At 39.5% G+C, this 22,371-nt stretch overlaps 1 protein-coding gene across 1 annotated transcript in view; it reads left to right on the top strand.

The window, feature by feature from the left end:
* Window positions 1–22,371, top strand: part of ESPN (espin) — a 223,353-nt gene that overhangs the window by 149,607 nt on the left and 51,375 nt on the right. The window contains exons 8-9 of the mRNA XM_063436450.1: window positions 17,194–17,355; window positions 18,589–18,781. Coding sequence (XP_063292520.1) covers window positions 17,194–17,355; window positions 18,589–18,781 — 355 coding nt within the window. The remainder of the gene's footprint in view (window positions 1–17,193; window positions 17,356–18,588; window positions 18,782–22,371) is intronic.

Raw genomic sequence — 22,371 nt, 5'->3', positions numbered from 1 at the left:
TTATTATAGTGAATATTGCTGTTTGGTATATTCTTTCTAAATGTTTTACACGTGTAAAGGCTCATTTTATATCTATTCATATAAAACCCATTCTTTTTCAGTGTAAATGCTCTGTATTTAGTTATCAGAAATAATCCATAATTAAACACATTAAGGACCTGTTGAAATCACTTCAATCTGTATGTATATTTGATAATTCAGCTATTTAGAAATAGCTGATTTGTAGCTGAATCCCATTAAACTGTATTACACTGTAACCCTGTGCTTCCTAAACCACCCTATACTTTCTTACGTTCCCTTTCACTAAATCTCCCAAATGCTATCCAGCTATTACCTGAGCAGTCTCTTTTTTTTTTTTTTTTTTATTCAGAAACATTTGACTTCCATGTGGTTATCATTTAGTTATGGTTTGGCTGCCATTTAGGTACAACTATTTTCAAATGAATCTTATTATAGAAGGAACCCATTAAGCTCAATGCAGTTTCAGTTTGGTTAAATCAACGCTCCATGCACCACAACAACTTCAACACAAATAAAGTTGTTTTGGTCTGACTAGGTGCCATCTTGCCTTAATAAGTTAAACCATTAACGTATGGTTTAATCCCAAACTCTTAAATACATCACCCGATCACTCAGCCACTCCACTTCCTCAAGAAGGATCTCTTGAACCAGGTGCTGCTGAAAGGCTCAGAGCAGGGCCGGGCTAGGGCGTTTAGGCAGTCTGTGCCAAACACCTTCACAGTGCCTATCCCTGGTTAACCCACCCCACCCCCCCCTCTCATCCATGTATATTGTGTATAAGGGTGCAGTGTTTGTATAGGGGCTTTATTAAATCGATAATTATAAAAGAAAAACAATTGTATATTCATTTATATTCTCTCACTGTTGCAAGCTAACAACAGGGAGGGTGACATGCTGATCTCTGGTGGTCCAAAGAACCTGGTCAACATCTCCACCTGGAGTGTAAATTATGAGTAACTGTCCTGTGAGGTTAATTACAGAGTCAAAGTTTTACTGTGGTAACTGGTGGCAGCTCTCTGGTTGGCTAGAGCTTGGGAGATAGCTACTCGGGAGATAGCCAGAGGTGTCAGTTTTTCTCCCCAGCATTACAGAGGGGCAGACTAAGCAGAGCTGTCTTTAACACGGGGCAGCCGCCCTGGGCCCAGTTACTCAGTGGGGGCCAAAGCAGTCGCCCCGTGGGCCCTGCAGTCCTCTACTATTTATTTTTTTACCCCTGTGCAGCCGGGGGCCCGCACTCTAAGAAGGCCCACTGAGTGGCCCATGCACCAAACCTGGTGGACCTTTGTAAGCAGGAGCCAGGTCGCATGCTGGAGCCCTTTAACAGCGCGACCGGCCCCATGCTTTTTGGCAGTGCTGGGAGGAAGTGACGGCCGTGCTTCACTTCCTCTCAGTGAAAACATAGAGCCGCGCGGGAGAGATCAAGGAGGTAGTGAGGAGGGGGGCTGGGTCGGGAGAGCCAGCTCCTAACTCACAACAGCCTCAGCCCCCACTCTGGACACTAGGGAAAGCGCCCTTCAAGGTTGGAAACGGGAGGTAGGTTAAAAGTGTAAATTGTGCATGTGTAATTGTGTGTGAATGTGTGTCAGTATGTCTATCAGTGTCTGTGTGTGTCAGTATGTCTGTCAGTTATGTGTCTGTTTTTGTCAGTATGTCTATCAATTATGTGTCTGTCAGTTTGTGTGTATGTCTGTCACTACATCAGTCAGTGGATGTTTCTGTGTGTGTCAGTATGTCTGTCAGTGTGTGTGTGTGTATGTGTAAGTATGTCTGTTAGTGTGTGTCACCAAGTCTGTCAGTATGTATCTGTGTGTGTGTGTCATGTCAGCATGTCTGTCAGTGTGTGTCTGTGTGTGTCAGTATGTCTGTCAGTATGTGTGTGTGTCCGTATGTCTGTGTGTGTGTCAGTATGTCTGTGTATCAATATATCTGTCAGTAAATATATGTATGTCAGTATGTTTGTGTGCATTGTGATCCTTGTTTGTAGATAGCACGGTCCTCTAGGGTAAACAACAGGCACAGTCCTTTGGCTTTTATATAATCCAGGCAACTTTATTGTAAATCCACACAGGAGACAGCAGTAAATGAAAACATAAATCCCTTTAAACAAAAACCTAGCTCGTCTGAGCACTAACTAATATCAGGTTCCCTATCTCTCAGGGGTTAAACTAAACAAAACAATATTGGTTTCACCAACCTAGAGTCTTTGTCCACTCTCAGCACTCCAGTCTTTAGCCAGCCTGCTGCTCCCAGCCTTTCAGAGAGAAACAAAACATTCTCCCTTTACCTGCCTAGCAGGGAGGGGTTTATTCCCACTGCTGCAGCCGATTACCTGCAGCTGGGCAGTAGGTTGGAGACGGTCCAAAAACCCTGGCCTGGATCTATGTCTTCCAAGAAAACCGCTAAACTGCGGAGTGGAGCATTGGCCCTCCCTTCTCTCCAAATGCTCCACCCCAGGGGCCCATAACTAAACAATCATTCCGGTTATATACACAGAATCATACTCTCCCCCAGGGGGTTAAAAATCATATGCCTCTCTGAACAATCTTGACGAGATATAGACTCCCTCACAGACCACCCCATTCACCTTATCACATATCCCCCTCCCCAGCTCAGACCCATCGGGGCGAGCGGCCTGGGACCATAAACAGTGAACACGGGAGAGGCCATCTGCATTATCTTGGGCAGTTCCAGCCCTGTGAGTAATAGTAAACTGGTAAGACTGAAGGCTGAGGAACCATCTAGTCACCCTGGCATTCTTTTCTTTGTTTTGCCTCATCCATGTTAAAGGAGCATGGTCCGTGATCAGTGTAAAACATCTCCCTAGTAAGTAATATCTCAGGGATTCTAAAGCCCATTTTATCGCCAGGCATTCCTTTTCCACTACGGAGTACCTCTGTTCATGGGGATTCATTTTCCGGCTCAGATACATGACAGGATGTTCCTCTCCTTCATGCACCTGGGACAGAACTGCGCCAAGGCCCACATCAGACGCATCGGTCTGTACCACAAAAGGTTTAGTGAAATCCGGAGCCACCAAAACAGGGTCAGCACACAAGGCTCCCTTCAAGACTTGAAAGGCATGCTCCGCTTCCGGGGTCCACTTAACCATAATCGGGCCTTTTGCCTTAGTAAGTTCAGTCAGTGGGTTGGCAATAGTAGCGTACCCAGGGATGAACCTGCGATAGTAGCCGGTTAAGCCTAAAAACAACCCATATATTGGAACAACCCATCAGTGGTAGAAAACGCGGTTTTCTCTTTTGCTTTCTCTGTCAGGGGTACCTGCAAGTATCCTTTGGTGAGGTCCAAGGTGCTCAGATATCTGGCCTTACCTAATCGCTCTATTAGCTCATCCACATGAGGCATCGGGTAGGCATCAAACTTAGAGATATCATTTAGCTTACGGAAATCATTACAGAAACGGATTTCCCCATTTGGTTTGGGCACTAACACAATTGGGTTGTTCCACTCACTTTGTGATACTTCAATCACCCCCAACTCAAGCATCTTTTTAACCTCTGCACTAACTGCTTCACGTCTAGCCTCAGGTATCCTGTAGGGCTTCAGATTGATCTTCTTCCCAGATTCAGTTAGGATATCATGTTTGATTATATGTGTTTTTCCTGGTATTGGGGAAAACACATCCCTATTTTTAGACACAAACTCCCTGACTTCCTGTTTCTGATGGGGGGCAAGAGTATCAGCGACATGCACCTCCGGACCCTGCTCACTAGTGGCTTGAGTAGGTTTATCTCTGGTCAGGATGAGAACCTCTCGTTCTACCCATGGCTTCAATAAATTTATATGATATGTCTGTTCTGGCTTCCGTCGGCCTGGCTGTCTTACTTTATAGTTCACGTCACTGATCCGCTCAGTGATTTCATATGGCCCTTGCCAGCTGGCTAAGAACTTGCTTTCTACCGTGGGAACGAGAACTAGAACCCTATCACCTGGTTTGAATACCCGTAGCCTTGCGTTCTGGTTATAGCTTGCTTGTTGGGCTCTCTGGGCCTTTTCCATGTTTTCCCTAACTATGGGAATTACTGCTTCGATTCGCTCCTGCATTTGCGCTACATGCTCTATAAGACTGTGATGGGGGGTATACTCTTGTTCCCATGTTTCCTTGGCAACATCCAGTATGCCTCTTGGATGCCTACCATACACTAACTCGAAAGGTGAAAACCCTGTGGAAGCTTGCGGGACTTCTCTAATAGAAAACATCAGGTAGGGTATGAGATAATCCCAGTTTTTTCCATCCTTGTCTATCACCTTCCGCAGCATAGCCTTTAGAGTTTTATTAAACCTCTCCACTAATCCATCAGTTTGCGGATGGTATACTGAGGTTTTCAGCTGCCTGATTCTGAGCAATTTGCACAAATCACGCATGATTTTTGACATAAAAGGGGTTCCCTGATCTGTGAGAATTTCCTTTGGTATACCCATCCTGCTAAACATCATCAGTAACTCCCTTGCAATATTTTTAGAGGTGGCATTCCGTAGAGGTACTGCCTCAGGATACCGTGTTGCATAATCAACAACAACTAAAATGTACTGATGTCCTCTAGCGGACCTAGGCAACGGCCCTATCAGGTCCATTGCTATTCTTTCAAATGGAACCTCTATGATGGGAAGGGGTACCAACGGACTACGAAAGCCCTTATGCGGAGCTTTCAGTTGGCATTCTGGGCAGGATTTACAAAACCTCTCTATTGCCGAAAATACTCCTGGCCAATAGAATCGGGACAGAATTCGTTCCCTCGTTTTTTCAAAACCAAGGTGCCCACCTAACACATGGCTATGGGCTAGTTTTAAAACAGTGTTTCGGTGAGATTGGGGAACTAACAGCTGTTCTGCCTCCTCTTCCCCCTTCTTCTCTACTCGATACAGCAGATTATTTTTCACCATGAAATAAGGAAAGCTTACGGCCTTGTCAGGGTCCACCCTTGTACCCTCCACCATTTGCACATTCTCTCTTGCAGCTGTCAAGGACATATCTCCCCATTGGGCTGCCCGGAAGTTACCAGGGGGGATTCTGAGATCCTGAAACTCCACTTCCTCTATAGGGTCTTCAGTATGGGGAGGTTCTATCTCATTACCCAGGCACACCAAGGGTGTCTCTTGCTCGTTACCCAATTCACATTCTAAATCGGAGAAAGGAAAAATATTCTCTATACACTCTACCCCGGGTAGCTCCTCAGAGCGCATTTTTGGATGAGCAGAGCACTTTTCCCCATAGGTGGCAGAAATGGGGAAAGTCCCTCCCTAATACCACATCATACGGTAATAGGGGCACTACCCCTACGGAGCATTTAACCTCCCCTACCTCGGTGCCAAACTCAACCTCTGCCGTGGGGTATGTGTGGGTGTCACCATGTATACACACAATATCAATCACTTGTCTGGTATCTATTTTCCCTGGCTGGAGCAGAACACTTTTTATCAAGGTAACCTCACTCCCTGAATCAATTAGAGCTTGTACATTCTTTCCTTCCACCCTCACCATTATTAAATGCATTGCATTAATAGCACTAGTCACCACACACATCTTTGAGCAAGTCAATACAGTCCTATGCAGAGCCCTTGTCCCTACATCACACTGCATGGGCTCTTCATTCTCTGGACAGTTCCGTGCAAAATGTCCAGGCTCATGGCATTTAAAGCACCGGAGTTGTCCCTCAGCTTGGTCTTGTAGCCGTACTGGAGCTGGTGGGGACCTTCTGCCACCCCGGTGATATGGTTCAAGGTTCGGTACAAAGTTTTGTCTTTTGTTTCCCACTTTCCCGCTTATCTGGTTGTTAGCCGGTCGGGACCTCTGATGAGGATCAATACTGTATGGCTCCTTGGCAACCAAATACCTCTCAATCAGGCACATCATTGCTTCTGGATCCTGAGGGTCCCCTTGGCAGACCCATTGTCGCAGTCCTGTTGGCAGGTGTCTGAGAAAACGGTCCATCACAACCATTTCCACTATCTTGGTTGCAGGGTTGCGCTCTGGCTCCAGCCACTTCTGAGCGAGCCTGAGCAATCCATACATCTGGGCTCTGGTAGGTTTACTCACATCGTATGCCCAATTATGAAACCTTTGGGCTCTAATGGCTGGTGTTACGCCAATGCGCTTTAGAATTTCTGCTTTAAGTTGCGTGTAATCCTGGGTCTGGTCAGAAGGTAGGTCTTCATAGGCTTTTTGGCACTCCCCACTCAGGCATGGAGCTAGAAGCCCTGCCCACTGGCCCAGTGGCCATCTTTCCCGGGCAGCAACCCTCTCGAAAGTGGTGAGATAAGCCTCCACATCATCTATCTCCGTCATCTTATGCAGGAAGTCAGTGGCACGGATACGGGATCCCCTTTCACCAGGGGGGCTCCCTGCAGATGGCAATATCCCTCTCTGCAACACCTCAGTAAGGGTAGCCCTATCCATCTGCTGGGCTTCCTTCAGGTTCTCAACCTGTGCAACCAGTAGACGATTTGTTTCCTGTTGTACAGCAGTTGCCTGTACCAGAGCTTTCACCAGTTCCTCCATTATAGCACCAAGCAGGTAACAGTCTTAAAGGTACAGTGCTGCTTGTTTGATTAACAGGTCTGCCAAAATAAAAGTCCTCAAGCAGACAACCGGATGACTGGCACACCCACAGACCCTCAATGTGCTACTGTGCCCGCATCCTCCACCATATTGTGATCCTTGTTTGTAGATAGCACGGTCCTCTAGGGTAAACAACAGGCACAGTCCTTTGGCTTTTATATAATCCAGGCAACTTTATTGTAAATCCACACAGGAGACAGCAGTAAATGAAAACATAAATCCCTTTAAACAAAAACCTAGCTCGTCTGAGCACTAACTAATATCAGGTTCCCTATCTCTCAGGGGTTAAACTAAACAAAACAATATTGGTTTCACCAACCTAGAGTCTTTGTCCACTCTCAGCACTCCAGTCTTTAGCCAGCCTGCTGCTCCCAGCCTTTCAGAGAGAAACAAAACATTCTCCCTTAACCTGCCTAGCAGGGAGGGGTTTATTCCCACTGCTGCAGCCGATTACCTGCAGCTGGGCAGTAGGTTGGAGACGGTCCAAAAACCCTGGCCTGGATCTATGTCTTCCAAGAAAACCGCTAAACTGCGGAGTGGAGCATTGGCCCTCCCTTCTCTCCAAATGCTCCACCCCCAACTAAACAATCATTACGGTTATATACACAGAATCATACTCTCCCCCTGGGGTTAAAAATCATATGCCTCTCTGAACAATCTTGACGAGATATAGACTCCCTCACAGACCACCCCATTCACCTTATCACAGCATGTATAAGTATGTCTGTCAGTGTATGTGTTTGTGTAAGTATGTCTTTGCACCTCTTTACTTTAGTTTCCCCACTGTGTCATGGTGAAATGTGTGATTGCACGCCAGGGAGTGGGGGCTGGTGGGCAGGGTACATGGGGCCCAAGAAAATTATTTGCCCAGGGTCCGATTAATATTATAGACGGCTCTGAGACTAATATTATGTGCCGCTGTCATGTAATAATGTGAGTCGTTTTGCTTTGGAGCTTTGAATTTTCCATATATACCTTTACCTCCTTGGTATAAAAACCTCACAGTAATGCACAGTGTTTATCCATTTATCACTGAGCTCCACAGGGGAAAAAATCCATCACAGTACTATGTGGTGTGTACCAGTTTATCACTAAACTCTACAACCATAAAACTCACAGGATTGTCCAGTGTGTGAGTATGTCACAGAGCTCCACAACAATACAACTGCAAGTAATGTGCCAATTAGCGTATCACAGAGCTCCCCAACTATGAAACACACAATGTGTATTTTGTATGACTAAGTACCACTATATTTAATCTCACAATAATATGATGTAATGTGTGTATTTGTGCGTTGTCTGTGTGTGATAACTGTGATGGTTTTGTGTGATATGTATGCTGTGTGTTGGCTGTGTGTGATATTTGTTATGAGTGTATTGACTGTGTGTGAAATATGTGAGTATTAACTGTCTGATGTTTGTGATATTTAATTCAGATTAATTTAAAAAAAATTAAAAATACATGTAGCCTGTGTGAATAAATGTGTAAATGCTAGAATTTTTGCACTGTAACATGCACAGTGTCCCACATTGAGACATACAGTCCGATACACACAGTTCTACACATACACTGTCAAATACAGTCACATTCAAACAGTCCCAGGCACCTAGTTAAATCTAGATAGTAATACACAGCTACAGGCAGATAGTCACACACACACAGTTGCCATTAGTCATACACACACACAGTCACAAACAGTTACAAGGAGTCAGTCATATATACACAGTCACACACAGGTACAGGCAGTAGACACAGACAGACAGCCAAACACACAGTCACAGGCAAATTGTCACAGACACAGTCACAGGCAGAGAGCCACACACACTCAGTCACACACACATACAGTTCCAGGCAGTCAGTCACACAGTTTTAATATTCATGATTTTGTACTCTCCTAAAGGAATATTGAGTATTATATAATTTAGCAAGGAGGTGTGATTATTACAACACTGAAATATTGTAAAATTGCTGCAACGTTGTATGACGCAACACCACTCAGATCAAACTGCTACATTTGTTCTATATTCAATTTTATGAGACTACTGGTTACTAATAATTTGCTGTGAATTCTGGGCTTTTTCTGCAATGGACATTCATATTTTTTTTTTTAATTTACTTGATATAGTTACACTTTCTCTTTTAATGCACATTTAAACTTACCCTTGGTATTTTATTTCTGCAACGGAATTTAAAATGAATATTTGATTGTTACTGTGGTATATATTACTTTGCCTATTTTAAATATTTGCTGCTGGTTATCATAATACAAAATACAGTACATCTCAGAGTAATTCAATCAACCGCATTTAAATCTAAATTTCGTCTAAGGCAAAGGAAAGGATTTTTTTACTGTAAGAACAATCAGGATGTGGAATTCTCTGCCTGAAGAAGTGTTTCTATCAGAGTCCATACAGATGTTCAAACAGCTACTAGATGCATACTTGCAAAAACAGAATATTCAAGGATATAATCTTTCAATGTAGGGTAATAACTGCTTGATCCAAGGATAAATATGGCTGCCATTCTGGGGTCAAGAAGGAATTTTTTTCCTAGCTTGTTGCAAAATTGGAAATGCTTCAAACTGGGTTTTTTTTTTTGCCTTCTTTTGGATCAACAGCAAAAAACAAATGTGAGGAAGGCTGAACTTGATGGGCGCAAGGCTCTTTTCAGCTATGTAACTATGTAATAACATTGAGACATTTGCTGGAGATGTAACATAGCTGCATCAGAATTGATGCATATATGGTGGCCTTGCAGCCCCATTTATCTCTTTTGGCAAATTATTAAAAAAAAATAGAAACCCTTATAAGAAAAGAAATCCCCTTGATTCCAGATATATTTCTACCAGATATTTCCACAAATTAAAACCATGACTCATACAGAAAAATAGTTTTTTATACACTCCTGCATTGCGGCAAAACATCTAATAGCCAAAAATTGGAAATCGATAAAAATACCTTGCTGGAAGCATGTTAAAATTAATCTTAGGTACCAACCTCCCATGGAGAGCAGGGTTCATCGAAAGACAAGGGATAAATGGAATCCATGGGTAATTAAATTATCAAAGTAAAATAAGAAGCCATTCTTAAGTTTTAATTACTTTTAGGCAGGTCATACAATTTAAACATACCCTTCACATACTCCCGGCAGAGAATTTTATGTTGTATGTGTGTTTCGTGTTAGTTTGATTTATGTTTTGTACAAATAGATTAAGAAGAACATGTGATTATAAAATCTTGTAAATGTTAAAAATAATGGAAAAATAAAGATAATAACAATAAAAAATGATCCAAAGATACAGTAATCGTGCTTTCCAAGAAATAGTAAACTGAAAGTAAGAGTTATTTAGATTGTCTAGAAAGATACGAAAAGCTAACTCAATTACAGGTAGAACTTTTAGTCCATTAAAGGGACACTATAGTCACCTGAACAACTTTAGCTTAATGAAGCAGTTTTGGTGTATAGAACATGCCCCTGCAGCCTCACTGCTCAATCCTCTGCCATTTAGGAGTTAAATCCCTTTCTTTATGAACCCTAGTCACACCTCCCTGCATGTGACTTGCACAGGCTTCCATAAACACTTCCTGTAAAGAGAGCCCTATTTAGGCTTTCTTTATTGCAAGTTCTGTTTAATTAAGATTTTCTTATCCCCTGCTATGTTAATAGCTTGCTAGACCCTGCAAGAGCCTCCTGTATGTGATTAAAGTTCAATTTAGAGATAGAGATACAATTATTTAAGGTAAATTACATCTGTTTGAAAGTGAAACCAGTTTTTTTTTTCATGTTGGCTCTGTCAATCATAGCCAGGGGAGGTGTGGCTAGGGCTGCATAAACAGAAACAAAGTGATTTAACTCCTAAATGGCAGTGAATTGAGCAGTGAAATTGCAGGGGAATGATCTATACACTAAAACTGCTTTATTTAGCTAAAGTAATTTAGGTGACTATAGTGTTCCTTTAATGAAATGATTGCATTCATAGTTTTTGTGTTTTTTAACCATAAAAATGGCAACCAAAATAAAACCAACAAATAAATCAACACTATAATAAAATTGTACAATTATGTAATGCTTTTTATTTTTCTAGCACCTAACTCCGGTATTTCTTTACTTTGAACTGCAGCTAGAACTGATACTTGTACCTAGGTGACAATCTGATTTTCAATATTACATGTAAATATATACATTACTGAAGGGCTAAGGTCATGTTAAGATAGTAACGACAATTGCTGGTTGTTGGGTTTTTTTTCCTTATGAAACTGTCTTGTTCCTGAATGTTATGATGGCTGAGAAATTTCTTTGTACGTTAATCTGGAAAAGTCCAATTTACTTGCCCCAGACTTCCTGCTAAGCCAGTAAAATATGCAAAAAAAGAAGCTTTTACATGCCTGGCAGAAAGGCTCATTTACTTAACTCAACAAATACGTTAAACATCAGTGTTTACTTAAAACATTCTAATTATTGTAGCATGCATTTGCTTTAGAGCTTATGCATTATTAAGCTGTTAACTGTATCGTTGCTGTATAGCAGTGATGACTAACCGTATAATTGCCTGTTTCCATACAGTTCACAATTTATGTATGTATAATGTGTGTGTTCCTGGCATTATATATGCAATATGTCTGTATCCTGTATTGTATACTTCAGGTATCTGAGAACTCCAGTGATTTCCCCATAAAACATCTACATTTGCCATCCTTTTCCAGTTGGATTTGCGTGGGGAAAAATTTGGAGTCTAGTTAATAACTCTATGAATGTCCATGGCTCTGTGCAGATGCCCCAACCTGAAATTATTTTATGTGTTGGGACAAGTAGATTGTCATGATGGAGAAAGAGATGGGGGTACTTGTACTGTAAACATTGCTGCTTTTACAAAATTGCAATGTTTTACATCGAAGGGCTAAAATGATAGGACCAATGAACCCAGAAGAGGTGGCTATTCCCTTTAATACTACCTAACACATCATCCATTGCAATGACTTGTATTCTTCCAAATGTATTCTAATGACAACTTCCAGACTTCTGTCCACCAGACCAACTGATCTGAACTAAGTACAATGAAAGCTTTGCTTCTATAGTGTTCACTGCCTAGCAGTGCCACCCTTATAATGTGGGGCCCTGGGAAAGTCAGTTTTGTGGGCCATCCCTTGTCTTTTTAATCCAAGCCTATTAATGAATAATCTTAACAAAAATGAAATGTATAAAGCAAGACAAGCATGGTATCATGTAACAGGTTTTGACCACTGGTAGTATTTAGCTATCTGCTTATACTTACTTTATAAATTATGTAAAAAAAAAAATATCTTGTCTGTTTTTTTACTTTGCTTACTTGGAGCAGAATCTGGTTTTATGATTTTTTTTTTGTACACGTGAATAGCATAATCAGATGTACACTAATATACATAAACACAAATAAGAAGACACACACAGAAAGGCAGAAACACATGAACACACAAACACACACTTAGTCAGAAACACACTGGGACACACACAATACGAAGTCACACTAAAACAACCGTTAACACTAATACACATCTATGAACACACAAATCCATAAACACACATTTATAATTTTATTCTCCTCCCCTCATCTTGACAGGGCGGGTGAGACAGGAAGAGAAGAGAAAAGGGCCAAATGTGGTCCCTGGTGTCACTTGTTGGGGGACCAGTCAGTACATGCTTCCATTGAAAGTGGGGTATGTTTAGTCTTTTTTAGTAGCCACTTAGTCACAAACACTGGCCAAAGTTAGTGTTCATATTTGTTTTTGTGTGAAAAAAGCAAAAAAACTAATATTTGGCCAGTGTTTGTGACTAAGTGGCTACTAAGAAAGACTGGACATACCCCACTTGTAATACCTTGGGTTGTCTACTTTTGCAAATGGTATGCCATCATGGGGGTAATTCTCATTCCTGGGCTACCATACGCTCTCAAAGGCAACATAACCAATCTGGCAAATTTCAATGTCAAAAAAATGAAATGCAAGCCTTATATGTGACTCTCTAACTTTCACACCATAAAACCTGTACATGGGGGGTACTGTTATTCTCGGGAGACTTCACTAAACACAAATATTAGTGTTTTAAAACAGTAAAACATATTACAACAATAATATAGTCCATAAAAGTGCTGTTCGTTTGTAAAAAATGCAAAAAAACTTCACTTTTACTTAAAATATCATCGTTGAAATACAATTTATCATTTTGAAACACTAATATTTGAGCTCAGCGAAGTCTCCCGAGTAAAACAGTACCCCCTATGTATAGGTTTATGGTGTCTTGGAGAGTTACAGGGTCAAATACGGTGCTTGCAAATTAAATTCTCTGCACTTTCTCCCTGTGTTGTCAGGCATGTCAATCAAATTTTAATTAATCAAATCCCATAATTATGTTAAAAGATTAGTTAAATATACATGTAGAATTTTAATATATATGCATTTATAGGTATTTAAATTCTACGTGGATACTAATGTAATCTTTTATGTAATTATATGTATTTATCTATATATATATATATATTTGCGGTTATTTGCATTTTATATATAGATAGATAGATAGATAGATATAGAATGTCATTCTAAGTGTATTTTGTTACCAATATATATATATATTAATAACAAAATACAGTTAGAATGAAATTACATATGAATATATAATTTATATTACATTTTGTTTCAATATTTTATTTATTTATTTTATTATTTTATTTATTTATTGTAATTATACATATATATAATATATGTGTATATATCTATTATATATATATATATTATATATATATGTAACGTCATTCTAAGTGTATTTTAATACTAATATATGTACTTATATTAATATTAAAATACACTTTGTATGATGTTACATATATATATGTATATATATATATTATATATATATATATATATATATATATATAATATATACATATATTATATATATAAATATATTTATTTTATTTTTTAACATGTCTAATTCTTTTTTTTTTACTTTCCCACCAGCAGGGGGACTGTCTGATATTTCAGACAGTCCCTCTGCTGGCAGATAAACAGTCAGCTATAGGGGGCCATGTGATCGCTCTTTGAGAGCGAGCACATGGCCCCCGGGGGCTTCTTTTGTCGTGGGAGGGCTGCCTGGGCTGTGAGGCAGTCCTCCCGAAGCGGAGCGCCAGTAAGGTAAGTATACCGGGCGCTCCAGGGCTCAAAGCCATTACGGCGTTCTATGCCGCCACAACGGCTTTAAAGGCCACTTAAAGCAGGACGGCATAGAACGCCGTAACGGTGTTAACGGGTTAAATATGTAAACAGTAAATACATAGATAAAGAAGGATAAACAGTGAACCCACACTCACACATAAACACACAAGCCATTCATAGTTACATAGCTGAAAAGAGACTTGCATCCATGCAAGTTCAGCCTTCCTCACATATGTTTTTGCTGTTGATCCAAAAGAAGGCAAAAAACCCAGTCTGAAGCGCTTCCAATATTGCAACAAACTAGGAAAAAATTCCTTCTTGACCCCATTCCATCACACGCATGTAGTCCCCAACTCTCACAGAACTTTATATATATGCATTCACACAGCCCTCCCCAACCTCAACCATTATCACTTCCTTGCAGCCATTTGCATCATGGAGGAACTGTGGAAATGCTGGTGGAAGGTGGGGAATATAGAAACAGGTGCGAGAAGGAGTCTGGTGGCTTCAGTAAGAAAAAGACTGATGGAAAGGGGAGCGATACAGGAATGGGGAGTTGGAAAACCGTGCTTGAGATGTGTCAGTGATTTACCAAAACCAAACTTTGTTAAAATTGTGAAACAGAGACACATTTCTGAGGGAGAATCCAGAAAAGAGATGGGCGAAAGAGGATGAAAGACAATTAACATACGAAGGGGCAGCAAACAGTTTTTTTGTTAAGCCTAGGATGGCAAAAATGATTGTACCAGCCATATCACTGCCTCATACATACTCCTTAGTAAATTGATTCCTACGTGGTTTATTCATCATGTTGGAGAGGTTTGCCCTACCCTATATGCTGACAGGACCCAATTATAAATATATTCAAAATGTGCATTTCACGGTTTAAAGATAAATATCATATGACTTTTTTCAAATGCTAAAAATAGATCCATATCATGTTTTAGCGCAATAATCATTTATTTCCTGTAGATATCTAGTTAATGGTACTTGTAAATCTGAAACCACTGAACCACAAAACCAGGGTTTTAGCAAAGTGATTATATGTAACAGTATCTGTAGGGAATTCAATTAGTTGCGTTTAAACTTTTTAAGCTCACCCAGTCTCACGTTCCAAAAGCTGCTATTTATGTACATTAATTCTAAGGAGGAGAATTATATAATTTATGACTAATCAACCAGGTTTTACTAGGGAATATTTTAATATACAATAGAGATACAGTGTGGGGCTCCTATTACTGGAAGATATTTTGTTACCAAAATGTTGTTACCAAGATATTCTGCTTTGTATTCGACTAGGGTGTATTCTCTACCTATTGAGTATACCCAAATTTCGTTTTTTTGGTGCGGCGGTGGGAAGTAAACCCAGGATGTATCATCTTATGTTTGATTAAAATGTGTTTGGGTCAAACTTGACCAATATCTCTCAACTGAACTGAACTTGGCCCCTTGGGTCTGGCAATGCAAAAGTCATTGTAAAATACTCTAAATAGGTACCTTCATATTAGTTGCAGTGAGCGTCTCCGTACTTTGTCAGAAGAGATTCCCTACTAAAGTGTGGCGGTACTTACCTTACCTGGGGGCCGGCCGGGGTCCTTAGCGCCTCGACCAGTCCTGCTTCCACACGAGCCGCACGCAGCTCAATCTTCCCTTCTGAGCGGGCCGCGTGCACTGACTGCAATGAGTGGTCACGCGGTCCACCTGGCACTAGGAGCGTGGCTCGCGTCACGAGCGCGCTCTTAAAGGGGCAGTGGAAGCCAAAAGTAGATTCAGGCTCCCATAGGCCCACGTCATTCCGAGGCCCCTCCCCCCCCCACATGCACATTTGGGGGGCATGGGCATGACGTGGGCCAATCAAATGTTAGTTAAGGATATTTAAATTTCCCTAGCCCTATCCACTTTGCCCTATCGTGGTTTCTGTTTCAGTACCCTTTAGTGCGTTCTTTGATCTATTGTGTTTATTCCGATATTGACCTTGGCTTTGTATCTGACTCTGCATTTTTTTAACCCTTTCCTGTCTTGTTTGCCCATCTGACTGATTACCGTGTACCTAACTCTGGCTAGTTCTTTTTTTTCGCTGTCTCTCCGTTACCTTGACCTCAGCTCGTCTCTGATTACACTTTTTTTCTGTCTAATGTTTAGTCTGCCCATTCTAAGACCCGGAAATACGTTATTTCCTAGTCTTGTTCATTGCTATCCTAAATGCTTCGTGTTGAGTTATTACACCGTGACGTGAAGTCAACTTTTCATGGGAACTGCCCTGAGATGACCTAACTATGAAATGTCTGACATTTAATAAGTAGGCTAATCTCGGGTATACCATTACATAATTATAATCATTCTATACGCTCTGTGAGTAGTTAGCTAAGTGGTATACCTCATGGTAAGATTTATTTCTCTTTGTGTAAGATGTCCTCAGAGACACTTAATGTTTGTGGAACTAAAGCTTGTATTCTATAACCAGGATGTTCATATTTTCCTTTGTGCTACAATTGATTGATGTATATTTTATACCATTGTGCCAGCAACATTTGTTGATTGTACTTAGTTTGGTGACTACCTCTTCTTTTTTATAAAAGTCATGGCAAATAGGCCCACCAATGCTTTACAGAATGCAATTATTACTGTACTTAGGCCAAAGGCCAGTCTCTAAACCCAATATAGGTTTAACAATTGTGGAAATTATGCAGGAAAAACAAGAATAATACTAGCTTTATATATATATCTTTCAATTCTAGAATTAGACGTGAAGATCTGACTGCTAAAACACTACTCAACAAATTTCACATGCATTCAGAGTACATGTACAATTTTGAACATATCAGCACGTAAGACTGCTTATTGGCGCAATAACAGTTTGTAAATAAAAATTGCAAAGAACAAAAAACAAAGCATTTCTAGCAATTTGCAAATCATAAGTTGCAGTTTGAGTAGAGATTTTCAGGATGGATTAGAGAAAGCAGGACAATTTTTTTTTTTCCGATTGGTCAGGTGGGGATTATTTACTAAGATGCCAAAAATTGGCTGTGTGTTTCGAGTTTCAGTTAATTTTAGAAATTACATCGTAAAACTAAATATAACAACGTATTTTAAACCGTAATTTAAATTCTGTTACCCAATACGTATATTTAATTTTTCAAAATATTATTTTTTTTAACAACTATTAAAAAAACAAACTTTACAGTAACTGTTTGAAATCTGCTAAATATTGCTTTTTTGGAAATCGGTTTTCTTTCTGCAATTTAGAGAACTATTTAGTTTTCTTTTTAAGAAACTTACACTTATATTTCCAAGTAATGAATTTATTATACATATTGACCATTCAGACATTATTGATCACATGACTGTAGAATATGTTTTTACGAATTGACTATTTGTCAATTTGTTGTATCAAAATTGGTATTTTCTAGCTGCCATCCCGTGAAAACAGTCCAGAAGGTCTTCGAAGGGTGGATTCCTGTAGGAAATCAAGAAATTTCAACAAACAGCCCAGCACTGGGGATTATTACAAATATCTAGGCCAGAACACAGGAGACTCTTCGGAAAATAAAAAGATGGCACACAGTGAGGAGGTGAGTGCAATAAACAAGGTTCCAATTGGTGGTATAGATGCTAATATTTTATCATACATTGTTTGGAAGCTGGTCTAAAGGTGTTCGCACAAATTTCTTTTCTAGATCTTATTATAATTGCTCTCAATAAACTTAAGGAATCTGATCCCGGGGGTTGATAAGCCAAGAGTTGTATAGGCCGAAATTCATGGTTATAGAAACAAACCGCACCATTTCAGTTATTCAGTGTTTGACTGTACCTATTGGTCACACAAAAAACCATCTAGACGGAGGGATATAGGGCTAAATAATAATAAAGTTTCAGGGAAACCCTTATACTTGTATAATTGATAGGATATTTTGGGATACTACCAGTGTACCTACAATAGAGGACAAAACATAGTACAAATATTGCTAGACACTTTAAAACACTTGGTGATTAGTACGCACTCACATATTCCAAAAAGTAAAGCGTATTATGGGTGCCTCCCCTCGATGTAAATGGGGGGTTGTCATTATCCCTCCTCAAGTGATAGCCAATAGGGTATCCAGGTCAGCAAGAAGATCTACAAACTGCAGCCAAAGGAATACTTATACTTGTGTGACCTGTACCCCCATTCCCTTACTCAGTGCTAAGGAGTGAGGAGTTTTTTATTTTATTCCTTTGGGTCTTGTAGGGGGGTATGCTCAATGGTATCAATTTTACAGCAACTGAGAAGCTTTATTTCTTAAACGTGGAACTAATTCATATATTAATACTTCACTCAATTGCTGAGCTAATCGGCACTATATCAGAGCTCTACTTTAAGATTTTGGATGGATTAGTCTGGATTTCAATGCAGAGCTTGTTGGGATCCATTCAGAGGTGAGTTTGCAAATTTTAGAGAATATTACATTTGGTGAATTTCCTGCCAAGTTTTCTAAATTACAGAGAATTTCTATTTTATAGTTTGCTTTTCTTAAAAATATAGGATAATGAATAACAACACAGAGTGTTCTAATTTTTCTGAGGGGGAGTTTGGAGCTTTTAGTACCATCAACTTTCTGACCAAACGTTAGTGATGGTTAGCCTGAGCACCCCACCTGCTTTTGTTCTGTTATTCCCAGCCAGTAAAAGAATGGTTGAATGTTCTGAAGAATGCTGCTCACTAACAATTTCGATGCCAAGTTCACCTGTGACTGCTCAGCCATATATTTGTTATGATGCTCAGTTAAAGTAGCGATTTTGACTACTATTTTTTTTTTTTATTCCAGGGATCTCTTCTCTCAAATGAAAGTGTGCACAATGGTAATGCTTCAGACAATAAAACTTTGGGGAACATACCACCTCCTCCGCTTCCTCCCCCACTCCCAGAAAACCTGTGTTATCCCCCACCCCCTCCCCCATTGCCAACAGAGGCTTCAGTCGCAAGCTCTATCAACCGACGGTCGTCCAATTCTACTGGAAGTAAGTCTTGGCCTGTGTATACTATTTAGCATTTTGAACTATATTCATTTTTCAAAACAGAGGTGACCAACCGGTAACTCTCCAGTTAATTATTCTAACTGCAATTCCTTTGTGGGGATTATGAGCAATATGGTTTACAGATTGGCTATTTTTGTCTTAAAATAAGCTTCTCCAACATAACAGAGAGTTGTGAACCGATATTTGACAGGTACATGATTAATGTGAATGTTAAATGTTAATGCAATAAGTGGTAAAGCGCTCCATATTTTATGATATACTTCTTATATACATACCCTGTGTTATATGTATTATATCATATGTTTCTGCACCCATGTCTCTGCCATTATATGCCAAGGTGCTTTGAACCCGAGCCAAATTTATAGATTAAATAGATTGAATGCGCTCAGTGGGTTCCTTATAATACCCAACGTTCTCTTTATTTAATATTTAAAACAAGGTATCAGCATTTTAGTCCAATAGTCAGGATAAGCATAAAGATAGAAAACACATGTAAATATACCTGGGAAATGTGAGACAGAGGCCTAGTAACCTTAGTGTGACACCCCCAACCCCAGAGGCCATGACAATTCTGTAGCTGGGTGCTATAAAAAACAGATAAACCGCGTTCGGGACATGAAGAGAATAAACCCCAATGAGGTAATCATCAGCACAGTATTAATCTGTGTATATGAGAATTAGAATTCCTGCGCTCACTCCCATTGTCATTGTCATAGTCATTGCTGTATATCAGAATTAGCCATCTCATATACTGCAGACCAAAACATTTGAAGGAAACTTATTAAAAATACCAAAGTGTTACATAATAGTCAATAGAGTTCTCCCTCTTAAGATAAATTAACGAATTTAAATCGATACAAAGTATCCACAAAGTTTTCTCAAACTTTACATTTCTTACAATCAATATTCAGCATTGTCATGGCATAGTTCATATCAGGAATGCATACAATGCATAATACACATAAGAAAAGTCCAAATTGAAAAGCACTTAGATCTTCGAGTGGTGCACATAGTGACAATGTAATAAATTAATACTGTTTTTGTTTTCTAGTCAACACGCAATGCAAACAATATTTCATATAAGCAAATTACATACATTAGCTGTCTCCCTAGGCCTAGTCCAACACATGGATCACACGATAGCTTCATAACTCCTTAGTACCACTTTTAGTTTTTAGGCAAGAAGAACTGCAAAAAGTTTATTTTATTGAACCCTTTGGGTAAAACAGTATCCAGTGTACAATTCCAGTATGCGACTGTTCTAAGTAAGTCCATCTCCGTATCAAGGTCTTGTTTCATAATCATCAAATGATCCATGCCCGTAAATTTAAGGCTGGCCAATTGATGACCAGTTTCCAAGCAGTGCCTGGCTACTAGTTGAATATTTTGTGGATCTCTGCTAGCATTTCCAATGGATGGCAGGTGGTTTCCCAGTCTTTCTGTCAAAGGGCTTTTAGTCTTACCTACGTAAGATAGTCTGCAAGGTCACACAAACTCAGTCGTACATGTTATCCTGTATTGGATCGGGTACTCCCTACTAAAGTATGGGTGATGAGATGTCTTGCCAGGCACCATATGGTTACATGTAGTGTATCCTTGGGTGGGAATGATAACAGCCAGCGATAACACTCGTGTCTGAGGCAGGGCACTTGAAAAATACATCCGCATGAACCAACATGTCCCTTAGATTGACCTCCCATGTATATCTGATAAAAGGAGGTCTAGAGAAAATGTTGGGTAACAGAGTGTCTCTCTGAACAATCTGCTAATTTTGCAAAGTGGCCCTGGAGATACATTGATACTTAGCATTGAGTTTCTGTGGAAACACTATCTTGTTTAACTAGCCAGTCTGGTCTCCTGGATGTTCAAACCTTATTCTAGCATGTCTGAGGGCCTGCACCAATGTAGCAAATTTATATCCCCTCTCCAGGAACTTGCTCAACATTTGTTTGATTTGGGAATGACCTTCGTGAACTGAGAGATAGGTAGGGACTCAGGAGTACTTTAATCTCAACAGAAGGCAGCTTGTAGCATGGAGGGTTCCTTTCATTGCGTTTAGTGAAAAGGGTATACGACAGGGCTATTTACCAGCCCAATGTGAAGGTCCAGTAATTCACTTGTTTCCGTGCTATATCTTAATGTTAAACAGAAAAAAAGCTCTGTTTAATACAGAGTTTATTGCTAAGGATACCTGCAAAAATGTAGGGTACAGTCTGAAACAGGATGCCCGTCTGTGCTCATTTGCATGTTGAACTGGAAACTCTATGATAGTTATGGAAAAAGGGTTAACACAGATTATAGGTAACTTTCAACAAATAAATTTCACTGTTGGATATACCAGACAAGTGACATCTCCCCTTTAAACAAAAATAACTGAAGGATTTTGAAAATAGGTTTATTTGACTAATATGACTATTTACATATTGAGAGCCATTGATGTTGGACAAAAGAAAATGAAAAGTTTCATGTTACAGAGGAACCTTTATTTTATTACATCAACGTAGTGTGTATTTCCCTCTTTAAGAGGAAATTACAATAGAACTATGAATAATTTATACGATTTGCCTTAACAAATATGGATAGGATTTCTAAGCAATGTTGTTTTATTTTCAAATTCATGTCCACTATTTATTTTGTTTATTTTTGATGTTCTCTTAAGATACTTTTGTTGAACCACCAGTTCTATTCACTGGATAATGATCTAGATATGTCAAAATTATCACTGAGCAAATAATTAACTCGTTTTTATTTTATTTTTTTTATTTTTTTTAATATCAGTATGCTATGATACAAGAAATCTCAGGATATATTCCAAGTCTGATTATGTCTGTTACAGTTTCATTGAGATGTATGGTCACATTCTCAGAGTCGTTCATTTATTCAATTCTGCTTTATACTGGCACAATTTTATTTGATTTAAATTCTGGAAAATGTTCACGATTTTACCATTAATACTTTTTATATCAGTTATTGTGTAAGTGGCTCTATGTCTCCTTAATTTACGCCCTATTCATTATATATAATGAATCGGACGTACACCCATCATGATTCACAGGGGCGCTATGCTTTCATCTGACCACACAAGATCTTGTACACTATCTATATGCACGATATGCAGACAACATACAACTCCTGACTTATTGAAACTTTTTAATGACTTGTTAGAAAACCTGTAACGGAGCTGTGCATATGGCCAGTTGTAAAGAGTTTTACTTAAAACAAAAATGAACATCAATCTGTTTGGGAAGTAGTGCCATTCATGTGTTCCCATGGATCTGCGCACTCGACACAGCTATAATATGTATTCTATAAATGTCTATTAAGCACAGAGCACTAGTAGTTTATATGGTTGGCTAAAAAGTCAGAAGCTGAAGGTGTGCAGCAAATTCACAGGTGTATTGTTTAACTTTATTTTATGTTTTTCATGTGTTTGACTCTACAATGACTGAGTCATTGTCCATATTTAGTCAGGAACATCCCTTCAAAAAAAATCAGATTTTTTTCCCCAGTTTCCTGGATTTCTGACAGGGTTCAGAGTTGTTGTAGTTTAATGTGGCAAATAATCACAATTT

This window comes from Pelobates fuscus, chromosome 11 (genome assembly GCF_036172605.1).
Source record: "Pelobates fuscus isolate aPelFus1 chromosome 11, aPelFus1.pri, whole genome shotgun sequence".
In the NCBI taxonomy this organism is placed as follows: Eukaryota; Metazoa; Chordata; class Amphibia; order Anura; family Pelobatidae; genus Pelobates; species Pelobates fuscus.
The sequence above is the reverse complement of the archived record's forward strand: the minus strand, read 5'-3'. Positions and strand labels throughout refer to the sequence as shown.